This window comes from Chaetura pelagica, unplaced genomic scaffold, assembly GCF_000747805.2.
Source record: "Chaetura pelagica isolate M959 unplaced genomic scaffold, ChaPel_1.0 scaffold657, whole genome shotgun sequence".
NCBI lineage: Eukaryota > Metazoa > Chordata > Aves > Apodiformes > Apodidae > Chaetura > Chaetura pelagica.
Genome location: NW_009953931.1, coordinates 710979 through 726164, shown reverse-complemented (window position 1 = coordinate 726164; position 15186 = coordinate 710979). Strand labels below are relative to the sequence as shown.

At 36.5% G+C, this 15186-nt stretch overlaps 1 protein-coding gene across 1 annotated transcript in view; it reads right to left on the bottom strand.

The window, feature by feature from the left end:
• PDCD6IP (programmed cell death 6 interacting protein) overlaps positions 1-15186 on the bottom strand; it is a 34648-nt gene that overhangs the window by 18149 nt on the left and 1313 nt on the right. The window contains exons 2-6 of the mRNA XM_010001707.1: positions 13409-13418; positions 8917-8971; positions 6522-6591; positions 3402-3529; positions 2662-2815 (exon numbers count right to left, since the gene is read on the bottom strand). Of these exons, the coding sequence (XP_010000009.1) occupies positions 2662-2815; positions 3402-3529; positions 6522-6591; positions 8917-8971; positions 13409-13418 (417 nt within the window). The remainder of the gene's footprint in view (positions 1-2661; positions 2816-3401; positions 3530-6521; positions 6592-8916; positions 8972-13408; positions 13419-15186) is intronic.

The window sequence follows — 15186 nt, the reverse complement described above, 5'->3', positions numbered from 1 at the left end:
TCAGCAGGATCCGTTCTCTAACGCATTATCAGGACAACCCCATATCAGGACTCTCAGGAATTTGCAGAAGTACAACAGAAGAGAAGAGACTGGTCCTTTTCACAGCAGTCCACATCACTGTTAGCTTACAGTGAGGATAGAAACACCATTCCTAGACATAAATAACCAGTTCTTCCAAGTGGCATCCACTACTTCATATCACAGATGCATGTGCCTGGTAGCAACCTCATGTCCTCACCCTGTTCCCGAAGTCAAAAGTGTTAAAATAGGAACATACTGTACCTATCTTTATCTCCTTTTATAATCACCTCTGGCCTGTGCTAGCAGTTCAACCTTCCAAGAGAGGCAATCTATGCCATCATTGGCTGTCCACTCCAAATAGCTGCCCTTACAGACAGGTAGCCTTTGATTCAGGTGATTTTTATGTACAGCCAGACTGAAAAGCATGAGTGGGCCATATAGGGAGATTAACAAGTCTGCAGAGTATGCTTGATTGCCAAAATTAAATAAAAAAAATTCCCAAGTGGGCTGTTCATTCCAGCATATTCACACATCTATCTACAACACTTCAGGCATGAGCTATGATGTGATATATTTACCTTGTATGAGGTAAATGTATTTAAGCTATGCCAGAAAGATCTTTTTGCTATGGAAGAGGATTTAAATAGCAAATAGAGAGAAAGGAGCTTATGAGACCTATCAGCTTCTTTCCTAAATGTTTCTGCTCAATGCACTAAATAGTTAATAAAACCTAAAAAATAATATCTAAACAGACTGTCCTTCTACCCCCACCTAGTGTGCAGTAGTTGCATCTTCCTTAATAAAGTTTCAGCTATAAGAAAAAAAACTGGCATATTAGCTACATTTCCATTAACAAAGGAAACATTAGCGGACACTCATTTGCCCATGCAGGAAGCTTGGAATAGATCTTTCACCACCCGAAGCTTTAGTTTTTACTCACGTATCGTTAAAATATTGCCACTACAATGCAAGCCTTGGGATGGAATAATGAGCATATGCAGACTAAAAGACAGTCTAAAAAAATTAAGAAAGGCTCAGAAATTAAAGAGCTGATCTGCAGTTATGCAGTGGAGTTACATCTGACTAACCAATCTGATTTTTGCCAAATGCTTTATCTTTCTTTAAATTTGTGAATAAACTCAGTTCTGTCAGAATTAATATTATCAGCAGGTAAGCTGCTAAATGGATTCTCACATAAGTAGAAAAAAAAAAATTGCAAATAAGGCAGTCAATGAAGCAAGAAGCTACATTTGAGTTTTGAGATCAAACTTTGAAAATACGTTTCTGAAGTTAATGATGCTGTCAAAAATGATTCCTCACAATAAATCTTTCCTGCAGGGAAAAGAACCACTATATGTGTCAAAACCTACAGCCTCCATAGATAGATGATTATTAACTTTACCATCCTAACAGTGGCAGACTTGTTGTCTTGGGAGTAGTTACAAAAATCTTCAGTTCACTGGGCACATGTGGGTTTTGGATCAGCCCTGCTTTGTCTTTTTCACTTTTTGGATAAGAAGAAATCAAGAAAGTGACAGAAAGATCTATTTCCCATGCAAAATGAGGTGTCTACTCCTACTCTGAAGAAAAGTTTCACACATTTGTTATACAATTTTATTTCAAAGCAATGTCCAAATAGCCAGAGACTAAAACACTGCTACCAGCATGATACAGAACATAAACGTAATTTATCGGTTGGCTGAAGGACAATAGTTTCTCACTGAGATTCTTCTGAAGGCAGTAAGGCTACAAGACTTTTCAGGGATCTTTCAGAAGAAACAACCCCGTTAAGATAATCTCTGTCTTCCTCCACTGTATTCCAAACAACGTGTGGAGCGAGCACAGTTGTGATAGGCAATCGCATGCAACCTCTATGCCCTTAGTTCTACTTTTAGATATCTGTAATTTCTAGAGGGACAACTTCTTGTAAATACAGAGACAAGAGCACAAGAGCAAACAGTAACAGCTTTAGTACCAAAGACAGTACTGTCCCATGGGAAAATTCTTTTTATTCAAATATGCAGCCTCTGAATCAGTATTTCACAATCATTCTTCAGCAGTTAGGGATATAATTTTTTGTTCTACCTGCAGAATTTCACTCTCCAAGATAAACTAGGCATTCTCAAAGTTAGTGTGTGTTAAAATTAGCAATCAAACAGAGTTTGTTTTCCTTAAACTCTCAGGAAATGTCCTTGGTGTCTTAGCAAAGTAATTTCTTTCTAAACTCTCATTAAATTATTCCACAGAAAAAAGAAGGAGGGGAGCCGTGGCAAAACCCCTACGCACCATTTCTAGTAATCTCAGTTCTTTTATAGAATGTTTTTTGCTTCCAACGGGAAAAAGGAAAAGATATAAAACAACAAAATCCTTTGTAAAGATGAACACTAGTGGTTTAGGACATGAAAAGAAAGAAAAGGCAAATGGGACAACTGCATCACCAGGTGAACCTTAGACAAATTCTTAAGTGGCATCTGTAGTTTGTGTTTAATGACCTACAAGAAGGGAAGGAGGAATCAGTAAAGCTAAAAATAAAAGCTTCTGAAAGGCCCCTCTCAAGTCCTTAGGAACTTGAAACACTTTTAAGTTTTTGTGGAAGTTGTAATGAGCACATAAATATACAAGCCAAAAATTAAGATATACCTCTTGTAGCTTTCAAAAAAAAAACTTCTTGGGCTTGAGCCAACATAATAAGACTCAGCGTTCCAACTGTGTCTGGAGAGATGTCCACTGTAGGTTCTCGACTCAAGGCTGACAGAACAGTGTCTTTAATGTGTTGGAAAGCACCACTCGCAAACTAAACAAAACAAAGTAGTATGTTATCATTCTTCTTTCCAACCAGGTTTTTCTTTCCCCATTTACAACAGTTTAAAAAAAAAAAAATTGAGCTTTTTTTTTTTATAGTCTCCCATGTATTGTTTAGCCACTAAAAACAACTCCTTCTGATTTCTTGTTCTTGAAGACACTTACACCGAGACGTTTATCAGGACGCACTCTAAGTTAAGGTATATTGGCTGCACTTAGCAGGATAAGAACAGGGAAACTGTAATGCATTCCATAAATAAGAAAAAGATTACTACTTTTTAAAGCTGAAATTCATACTAGCTAAAATTCTTAAATGTTAAGCTGAAGGTTACTAATTACCAATGCACTTGAGGGAAGGGGTACAGGTAGCAGTATCAAATTAAATCCTTCACAGCTGGTAAATAAGTATGAGCCAAGACCAGGTACTTAACCAATCTACCTTTTCAATTAAGAGACAGAAAATACATACATATATATACAAATATATGTATTTATAGCTTTAAAACTGAGCAATACTTATTTGATGTTCTAAGATTAGTAACTATGAATTCCTAAGCATAAGCAGAGAGTCTCTGTACCTGATAGTGCTTAGCTGCAGCTTTCAGTCCTTCATCATTATCTAGATTCTGTTCTGCTGCAATCTGGCTTGCCAGTGCTCCACAGTTGAACAAAACACAGGTTTTCTCATAACCCAAACTCGCCAAAGCTGTAACCAAAACAGTTACCCATTCCGTTAAGAAAATAAACTTCAGTACTCTAGCATCTTCCAGATGAGGCCAACACTAATATAGGCATTTAAAGACATCAACACATTAAAGAAAATGACAAACAAACAAAAACCAATCATGCTGAACTTTTAAAGTCAAAGTCAACTTCATTTTGAAGGCCTCACATAGTCTGACTTAGTATTTGCACAAAATTATTTTACATGAGAAACTACAGAGTGGCATACAACATAAAAGCCATAGTATGAAAATCTACAGGATACACAAAATAATTTGAAAGTCTTTCTAACTGGAGCCCAACTTTTTGGCTCCTGAAGATACAGAAACACAAAAATTACTTAAGGATAATCTGAAGTTTGAGCTTCCATGCATTAGTTACTTTGCCATAGCTGCCCAATTACATACTTCTATTGTGTCATAAATGTAAGATTAACTATCCTCCTCTGATCAAGGCCAAGCTTTTAACATTCTTACTACCTATTGAAATGCAGGGAATTTGGAATTTTTCTGTCCTCAAAGCTATGGTTTTAGACTCAAAATACTGACAAATATCTTGGTTACTCATGTACTAGAACACCTAAGCCTTTACTTAATTAAAGCTTGTGCTTATTAGACAGCAGTGTAGCCTGTCCTGCAGTACTTCCTAGCCCCAAAGGATGGAGCCTACACTTCTAGAAAGAGTAATACCCCAACAGCAGCTATTTTGAATATATTACTTGTTTTTAAAATGTTACTGGTCAAATGCAAGCACTGAAAAAATCTGAAGACTGTAACATTAGTTTTCCTATTACTGTTAAAAAGTGTCTAGACATTCCTCTTGGAGAAAACAGAAAACTCAAGTAGTGAATTTTCAATTTCAGAAACCCAGGTAAATATTCTAATTTACCCTTAAAGGTAAGGTATTAAAGAGGCACATTTGTTTCATTTCACTAACATCCAGCCTCCTTATACAGCTACACATTTATCTAACATATCTCTGCAGTTTCTGCGTTAGCTCTTCCTGACCCGCACTAAATTTTCAGACAAGCAGCCACAAATCTGCCAAGCCATTTTTCCCATTTTGTTTTCCTGAGTGAAAAGTGAGCTACACAGTTACCATATTTCATCAAGTTAATAGTAATTTAGATACATCATCTCTATTCTGCAGTTTACTTTCAGTTTAAAGTTTCTGAAGTACAAAATTAGTTTACATGCAGAATCATTTCATACTCTTGACTGCATCTCAAGTGTGATTTACTACACTGAGAACAGCTGTTTAGCAATATAGCTCTTCCTCAGATTCATCTGTTCATAGCTCTACCTATTAACTTAGGCCAACATATTTCAGATTACATGTCATACTGTGAACTGGGTCACTTTTCAAGCAGCCACAGTATCTGTCAGCTATGCCTATGACAGAGACTTGGGTTTCAGGAGAAGATGGGAAGAAAGTAGTTTGTCACCACAGCAAGAGCCAGAACTCTCAAGTCACACCCCTGCATCTTGGCCCCATGAAAGCCAATGGAGTTTTACATGGAATTTTTATCTGGATCATCGCCTCCTTAGAAGTCAACAGAAATTTTGCTCCCTCAGTAACTGAAAACTTTGCTTTACACTGAGAAACCTCTCTGCTAATTCTGATCTGAAATAAAGAGTTACACACATGCCATAGTTAATCTGGAGAGCAGCATCTGGCAATGTGCAATGCAACATTGTAAAAAAATATATAATAAACCATTCCTTTTGTTAAGTTCTTTCCACTAAGATCTGCTTTTAAAGTTTCAAAAAAAAATTCATTCCATTGCTTGTTAACTGAGCATTACTCACATTTCAGTTAAGAATTTATTTGATATTTCACATGGATTGATGCGTAAATTTCTGGCCATTTGACTCACAGATTACTTGGACTACTATACAATTAACCTGCAGACAAGCAAGCTTCCTCAAGCTACTGGAACACCACATTTATTCAAATTCTCAGAGTAAACATCAATGTTATGATTACAGATTCTTTTCCTCACAATTAAAAATATCTGACAATTTACAGACCATGTTTAAGTCATAATTAAATATTCTGAATTTTACTATGCAACAGAATTAATAATCATGAAATGCTAGGCCCAAAGAAGACAGAACCAACCACATTCTGAAAAAAAACCACAGCATCTTCAGGAAGGTCTCCCAATTATCCAGAAGGACTTAAGAGTAGTTAGAAAGTAATTTTTTTGGTCATTGCAATAGTCATCTTGCAATACTAGCCATGATGAACACTTAATGTCTAAATAGAAACTCTACAGAATGATGACACGACTGAACAGCTCCTCACTTAACTCAAAAGGATTTAGTCTTAAGTTTCTCTGCCAGCAAGTGTTCTAATGATCCTCACTTTGCAGTGCAGAATTGTCCCTATAAGACTAAAACAAGTCATAGATTCTAAATCCTTTTTTGCAGGAAACAAATACATTTTTTTACTTTTCAAGTATTCACATCTGTATGAAAATGTTTTTAAAAGAAGTGAGAGGAGAATCATTTCATGGCATAAGCAGATCCTGCTTTTCTCTTGAAGAAAAATGTGGCACCAGACTAGGTTGCTGAAGTCAGACACCATCACACACTTTCTTATTAATTTAAAACAGTAAAAGCTGGTTTACCAAAAGCCTACTACTGAAATTTAATGTTATTAACTTGAACAATGTTGTTCATGTCAATTGGAATAACTCCCATAAAAAGTCTGAGGAGCAGAGAGCACAACTATCATCAGACTGGACATCTATTTGTGCTTCTGGAAAACCAATATTGATCTCAGTTTTATAGAATTCTTTGAATGGTGCCCATTTATTCATTAGCAATGCTGGTGATTAATTTCTTAGCAACATAGCTGAAGTCATTTGAAAGTTATGTTGAGAACACTAGAAAGACTTTTAACAATTTAGCTATATAAAAATATTCTCAAATTTTAATATTAATACTTGCACTTTCAGTACATACACATACCCAGTTTGGCAGATCCTCCAAAAAGTGATCCTTTATCAAAAGCATCTTTCCATGTAAATGTTACACAGACCTGAAGGTTGTGGAAGAGAAAGATATTTATCTCTAAAATTTCATATGAAATCTTCAGAAAATATCACGAAGTCACATTTTATACTTTCATACTCTAATGGCATAAAACATTTAACCCAATTGTAACATTACAAACACTCAAAGTTTCAGGAAATAATCAAGATTTATTGTTTATTTATTTTACCTTTTGCCTACTTATTAGTTTGTTCAAAACATTTCAAGCACACAAGACAGGAATTCTCAAAATAATCTTTCTGCTTTGCTCATATTCCAAGTAACAGATAAATTTATTTCCAAACCAAGATATGTCTCTTCCAAGAAGTCTGCTATAGTCATGATTAAAGAAAACCACCCAAAGCAGGCAGTTTCCTCTGTTCCAAATTACTAGCATAGTTGGAACTATTTTATAACACCAAAATTCAGTCATTTTTATGAGAGAATTCAATAGCAGCATTATCAGGAAATACAGTCAGGAAAAAGAAAGCAGGTAAAAACAATGCATTTGATAATGCAAATATTTCACTGCTTTCCACAATTTGATTCCTTATTCAGCTGATCAAACTAGTTGTAGGCATTTGGTATCAGACCAGAAAAGACAGCAAATTCCTTGTATTAAAGGGGTAGAAGAGGACAACTTCAGAAAGAGCGCAGTACTGTTTCATGATGTACTTTTCTCTAGCAGCAATGCTAGTTCAGGAAGCTCTGGTCCCCAGCTGTTCATTGCCCACTCCACTGACAAGTACTTCCCTTTGATGAAACAGTTTACAGATCTGCAGAACTTGCTCTTAAAGTTTTCCAGTTTTCCATGTCTCAAGGTCTTCAGATTACCATATCAAAACCTTTGCACACTAACAACCAAAGTGTTGCAAAGACAATGCAGCTACATGCAAAACTCAAATTGTTGGAAAATCACTCAGAAGTCTAGAATGATGTGGTTACTTTGTGTAACATCTACTCTCTCTATAAATACAAGCTAAAAAAGCAGTCAGAGAGGCACACAAATGGTATCACAGTCAGCACTGAGCAAGGACATCCTGCAATAACTAGGCCTTGAAGAAGGCAATTAATCAAGAGGTTTACAGTGTGTCTCATGTAAATCACCAACTTGGCAGAGAAAACATGAGGTCTGTACAGATAACTGGACCTAAGGAATGCAGGAGGTGATACAGAAAAACCAAAAACAAGAAGATTGATGGCTAAAATAGACTTGGGCAGTTGGATATTTTGTCCTTCAGGTGAACTTAACTCATTACAAGGTCATAACACTAAAAATCAAGCTCCAAGGTCAAAAAGACCCTTGCCCAGGATAAGACCCTTCCTCTGAGCATGTGTGATAGTAGAAATAGTGATGTAACCATATTAGAACCATGTGTAAATCACTGACCAATCACTATAAGGAGGATGGACTTGGAAGGTTACTGACTTTATAGTTTTGTGCATAAACAAGTCATGAAAAATTTCATTTGGTGTGCTTGATTTGTAAGAAAGCACCAAGCATCCAGCTTTGTACACATCTGCAATAAGTAACATTTCCTTCCTAAACGTAGTCTCTTTCAGGAGGTCTCTTAAACTAAGTTTGAACTGCATTAAAACTATTCCCTTACTTGCAACCTGTAAGCCTGAAGGACATTTGCTTTTAATCATAACATTACCATTTAAATATTATTTGATCAGGAAAGAAATGGAAATTCTGTCCTATTTGTAAACGTCCTAAGACAACCTACATTTTTTTCCACCAAAATACAGCAGGAGTTGCGGAATTTCTCCTTAGAGACAAGACTTTAAAGAAACATGGTAGGGAAAAAAATAATTAACACTATTTCTATATAAAAATTATGTAATTTGTAGATGTAGAGGAATAAAGTGGTAAGCTCTTTAGTGGGCATATTCTGTTAGCTGCAGTGAATGAAACATCTGCCATACTTCAAAAAACAAAGATAATATTTTAACCATTACTAAAGATTTTCTCACAGAGATTGTGTTTAAAAAGCCTTTGTAACGTAACACGAAATAGACTTCTTGGAAAAAGGCAAGTTGAGGAAGAATCAACACAGTAAAACTCTTTCTGACTGATGGCAGTGACCACTAACCAAAGTCAAAACGTTTCTGAATCTGTAAAACAAAGGCAGTTATGGCCTCTAGAAGAGAAATTTCATTATAGACTATACATGAACACAGACTAAAAAATAAATAGATTAGGAAAATGAGGCTCAGAGATTAAATGCCTTGTTCAAGAGAAGTACTGTTCAGTGGATTAGATACAGGCTTAGAAGTCATACAGCAGAGGTACCATGATTCAGTGTAATGGTTTGATAAGCCTTCTTACCTGATTTTCAGAGAATGGAAACTTTGGTTCAATTGAACACAGCTGATCATAGTATCTACATTAAAAAAAAAAAAAGCTATTAGATAAATCACATTAGGAGTTTTGCTTCTAACACAAGCATGTAAGGAAAAGGGTGCAAAAATCCCACACACAAATAAACTGTGAAGCTCATTTGTAACTACGGAGGATCTGCAGCACAGAAAAATTCTTCCTAAATGGATTTTTTTCAGTAGAGGAAAAAGTTCAATTGGAGTTAGTCTTCCACAGATAATGTGGAAACCCTGTCTCAGAGGTAGAAGAGCATCAGACAAAGCTGACTCATTCCACTTCCTGATGGAGGATGGATTAGGAAAGAACGTCATCCAGTAGAGTGAGTCCCTATATACACAGGAAAACAAAGTACATCAGACATCAAGGCACGTCGCAAAAGTAAATTAAGCACTGCCTTTAATATTAACAAGTTACACTGTTCTTTTTTGAGCTGAACATTATATCCCAACCCCCTACAATTTCTGATGCCCCTGTTAAAACCTGAGTGTCTTTGAAATAGATGTCATTTGTCTTGCAGTGTCCACTAGAGAGCCTAATCCTTTATAAGTCTTTAGCTACAAGCTTATTTTTCATTAGAATATATTGCAGTGGTCACAGATAATTAAAACAGAAAATTTATCTTCGCCAATACTTGGTCTACTCAGGGTGTAAGATGTTTAGAAGAGAATGCCAGAAAGATAATACAGCAAGTATAACTATTGACCCTCACACAATCTATCCAGGCAACAGTTAACAATTCAGTTTTACTGAGTTGTACCCTACACCTGCACCATGACAGTCTGGATGCAGAACATAAAACCTTTAAACTCTCAAATGCTGAGAACACGTAACACGTGAAGCCCGTTTTCGACTCTTCCTGCACACTTGCCATATGGGCGTACACCCAACATTACACTGGTCAAATTCTTGTTTTAATAATTTATATTCCCTATATACAAAACACCTTGTAGCACTGAGTTTCAGCCTGTGAAACGGGGTTAACATTGCTCCTGTTTCCTTACATTACTAAATATTAATCACTATTGATCTAGACATTAAACAGATGTACAAGGCCTATGTTCTGCAGGCAATAAATGTTTGCTTAAATATTCAAGAAGCATTTTTTTAAAGTCACATACAATAATTTTTAAAAAGCCTTAGCATATTCTTCAATGAATTTTTTAAAAACTAGACATTTCTGACTTCAACTAAAACACTGGAATTTAAGACACAATATGTTAAACTGTATCAAGAGCTAAAATAATTTGCAACAGTAACCCAGCAAGACTTCCATTAACAATTGAGTGGAAAGAAAAAGCCCCTGAGATAAAAGAAAAAGTCTCCAGATGTTCACAGTGACAGCAGTTGAATCATGTATAATTTTTACTTTCAACAACTTACCAAGTATGCAAAGTTAAAAGAAAACAGGAAAAAACAAAACAAAAAAACCTTAATGAAAATTTTAGAGCTAATGATAATTTTTCTTAATGTCTACACAAATCTATGAATCTGTATTCTATGGTGCCACACTTCTGCAATAATGTTGGTAGAAAAAGAGTAGCCATTATCAAGTCAGATTTCAAATATACTTTCACTGAGAGACTTAACTTTATAAATTACAGGTGGTTTTTTTTCACTATGAACTAAAATACTGGCAATAACAGTCTGATAATTTTAAGCTAGGTGATCATACAGTAACTAATTTCTTTCAACATTTATGAAGCTAGCACACAAAAGGTACTGGCTTTAAAAGAATGTAATTTAATTTTTGTAAAAGATTTTCATTTGCCCATTTATTAGATAGTCACACCTTTAAATCACATACCACTTGGAAAAAGCCATAATTAAATATAACGTAGTTACAGTTCTTTTTCAAGTGATCTCATGTCGAAGGCTTGATCTATAAGAATCACACATAGTGGCATCCCTTTTGTAGTTAAAGAAATTCAGCTTTGGATTTTGGTTTAAATTTGGTCTGATTTATCATACCACACTTTTTTTTTCCATTTACTAACCCGTTTCATTAATACATATTAACACAAGCAGTACAAAAAGTAGTTCAATATTAGCACTGAAGATCACTTCAACCAATACATTTAAATACAGTTCCTTCACTGCCTTCAGCTGGCCTCAGTGCAGTCGTTTTTCCATTGTACCACAAAGAAAATGAGACTTTTCACACTGCCTGCTCCTGCCCCAATTTGTTAACCAAAAGCTACCAATAAAGCCAAGCTGTCTTCTCACATTCCATGATAACTGTGTCCTCATCTGCCATGAGGGTAGTCAAGAAGCAAAGCTTGTTAAATGGCCTTGTGAAGTCTGGCGTGCCTAAGCATTGGCTGTTTGCAAACAGACTATTCTTTGTACTTCAATAGAACCACAAAGAAACAGAAAATAAGCTAGGGAGGTGTATGTTCCTCCCAAATATACACATGGCTGTATTTAACATCAGTGAATAGCAAGAACATGGGGTTTTGTTTGCCTGGTTTTTAAAATGTTCAGAAGTTGTGTTACTATTTTCTTTACTATTTTAAGCATGTGGTGTCATTTCTTTCTATTAAAAGAATTTTAAATTCTACCCAAGACTCCAGAACTCTTTAAAATTCTGCAGACAAAAAAAAAAATCCCACATGTAAAGAAATTGTTTTGCTTAGCAGTAGCTAACCATATATAAATATAATGATATGTATATAAACTACAGTAAAAAAAAAAAAGACAGAAAATAAGTGTCAAAGGAATGGCCACATGTGATGCACAAGCCAGTTATACATTGAAGGATAAGGGTAAACAAAAAGGTGTTATTTAAAAGAAAGCTTACAGTAATCTAACTATCAAGACACAAAGAACAGAAGTTGCCATGCAACACAGATGAGAGTTTTGACTTTGGCTGTGCCAGAGTGATGAACTACAGAAAACCACGTAGAGGTATCCACTGCTGGGGTTACAACTAAAGCAATGGAAGGGGCGCCCAGATGTCAGCAACACAGGTCTAGCTCTTGAAGAACAGCAATCTCACCAAAGCAGGCATAAATGTTAGTACTAAATACTAGTAAAAAATATTTACATCAGTCAAACGATTTGAAAGTCAAGGTTTACCAAATAATGTAATTTAAATGTTTATATTGCATTCAGAACTTCAACTCCTTTTCCCCATTCAAATAATCACAAGAGAAAACCACCTTCAAAAGAATGTAAAAGAGACCAAGACCTGCTTTTGATCTTCTAGATAAGAAGTGCAGTCCTGGGCTCACAGCTGGAAACCAGAACTGCAACTTACAGCCCCCAGAGAATTTGAAAACTTAAAACCATGCACCTGTCTTCTGTACCCTCCTCCCCCTTTTTTTCTTGTATTAGAATGAACTGCAAGAGTTTTTACTAAAAATTACACCAATTAAACTCGCACCACCACCTCATCCCTCAGAAATCAGAAATTAAGTCCAGGCTATTCTTAATACTAATAGAGGAAGCAAGGAACCCTTTGAAGCTGTAAGTATACTCAGGAGAGGAAAAAGAAAATCCACTAAATCAAACCTGCTATGACAGAATTTAAGGGGAAACATCTGTACCAAGCTCACCTACGTCACCTTCAGAGTACTCAGATTCCCACAAAACAAAGAGAGCTTGGAAGCAGGCTGAGGTCTTTCCCAGCTGCACTGTGCCCCTTTTCACTGGGTACCTCAAATACTTCTCCAGAAGCCCTTCTGCTCATCAAACAACAGCACACCACACACTTTCAAAGCTTTAGCGGTCAGTGTTTATCTAGGAAATGGGGCTGCAACTTAGTTCATTTCTTTCATAAAAGAAAAAAAAATCTGGAGTAACCACTCAGCAAAAGAAGGCTTCTAAAGATTAAAAAAAAACGGGGGTAAATCCTAGATTAATTAGCAGAAGATTAAGCCCTCATTACCAGTTAAATGGTCTACAGTGCTTTATTAGGTATTATGGTCTATAAAAAGCCACAAAGTAGCATATGTATGCAAAGGGTTATCTACACTGTAATTATTTCTTCCAAACTTAATTCACCAACAAACCAGTTTTAAACTCCAGCTTTAACGAAAATCTTGCTAAAGTTGTTCAGATTGCATACAACTCTTAAATATCAACAGGAAAATACTGGAAGCTGGAGAGAAGAGGGAAGGGAATTTTCAGAAAAAATGCAAAGCACTCGGAGCTTGTGCTCCTTCCATCAAACTCGGGTGGATACTTCACACTTCAAGGTGTGCAAGACACGCTGACTTCTTTTAAAAGTAACTGTGCCTTACAGAATATATGTCAGAATAGTCTTATGGAATAAGAATAAACTTCTTTTCCAGCAACTGTAATGAATATAAATAGTCTGACAGGGATCAATTGATGTTATTAATCAAAGTAAGTAAACCACTTGTAACTTGTTAGTGATAAGGGAAAACATACTTTTGTATTATTTTCTCTAATTTACAGTTAATTCAGACCTTCATCTTACCTCACTTCCACTATAATGGGAACAAATATTCTCAAATGATGCAATTTTAAAAGCAGATGTTTAAGATGATGCCTTAGCACAGCTCCTGAGTGGCAGGGATATCACTTCTTGTTCACTGGTCACATCCGACACCTCTGACTACTGCAACAGCACCTGGGCCAGGCTGAAGTAATCTGCTCATCACTGACCAACAGCAGGGAGTACAAATCACTGCCTATAGAACTGACTCAAAGGGAAGACTGCCTATTATACAACTGTAAGTGCTTACCCTTCATTATTCAGAGAAAACCTGAGGTGAAGTTACACAATATGGCTTGAACTACTGTAATGACCTACTGGCACTAAAAGAGGGAAGTCCCCTTCAGCCCCTTGCCTTTCAGCAACACTAATTCTATCCTCTTTTGCTTCAGCTCTGATGTTCATCTGACCTTCTATTGAACTCATTCAAGTTGCTCACCTGTCAGAAGGCCAACACCTTGTACACCTTTTGCCTTTCAGAAATGGTGTTAAGAGAAGCACCAGAACTGAAGAGGCGGCCTTCTCCTTTTGGCAGTATTAGATAGGGTAAAGTCACAGGATGTGGCTGGGCCAGAGATTTCAGATAGAAACCAATCACAAATCTCATCAGCATCATCAGAAAAGGAAGCTCAATTCCAGCATCCAAGGGAAGATAATAAAATGCCCTTCAATTTGGCTAGCAGAGTCCCTCTTTCAGTTCATAGATGCTTATTATTTCTCTGACCTTCAAAAGGCATATACAGTAGTACCTTCAAGCAGTAACAACCGGGAATAGAACAGGAAACTAGGAAGATACTCTAAAATGTTATCAGTCGAGTCAGATTTTATAGCCCAAACAACCCAGCAAAGGGTTGATAAACTCAAAAACATCAGTAGCTCATTTTACAAATCTTGCCCTTTTTTAATAAGTCACTTGTTTCCTCTCCATTCCTCTTTATTTTTTTCTAATTTATAAATAGGAAATTCTGGTGAACATCAAATGTATTTCTACTTGTTCGTATTACAGAATTGTGACATGTCTACAACTCTCATTTCTCCCTATAGTAGAAAAAAAACCTCGTTTTAAAAGAAAAAACCCCACACCAACCACAAACCAGAAACCTGCTGCCATTGCTTAAGAACTCCTATTACGATACTGCACATCTTTGAGCTCAGCTTTCCAAACAGAAGCGTGTACTTAGTATTAACCCAGTGAATGAATGACAGTGACCTACGTGATCTACAAATGGGCTCAAGAAGTTTCCAACACATAGAAACAGAACAACAGCATTACCACAGCAAGCCAATACTGCCAGCTGTAAATGTTATAGAGAAACAGGAAAGTTGTTTTGTAGATGATGGAACAGCTAGTCTTGAAGCAGGCCTTCTGCAGCTTCCTTTTGCTCAGCTAAGCTATGCTGTAATTCCAGCACCACAGAGGCACCAGTAACCATTCTGACAGCAAACTGAGTGTGCTAAGTAGAAAATGAGAACGTTACTTTGCTAACACACTAAGAAGCTGCTAAACACAGAAAACAGAGGGAAAATATGACAGGAAAAAAAAAAACAACACACAAAACACAACTAACGCACAACTTAAAAGCTGTAACAGTCAAATGTAACACTGAAACAAAAGGCACTTTTTTTTTTGTTCGGAGAAGCAACGCCTGTAACTCCTCCCGAGCCGCAGCCAGGACCAGCACGGCACAAGCACGGGGCAGGGGCAGCCGGCAGGGCCGAGGCCTCCCCTCGCCTCCCCCTCGCTCTCCCCACGGGGCACC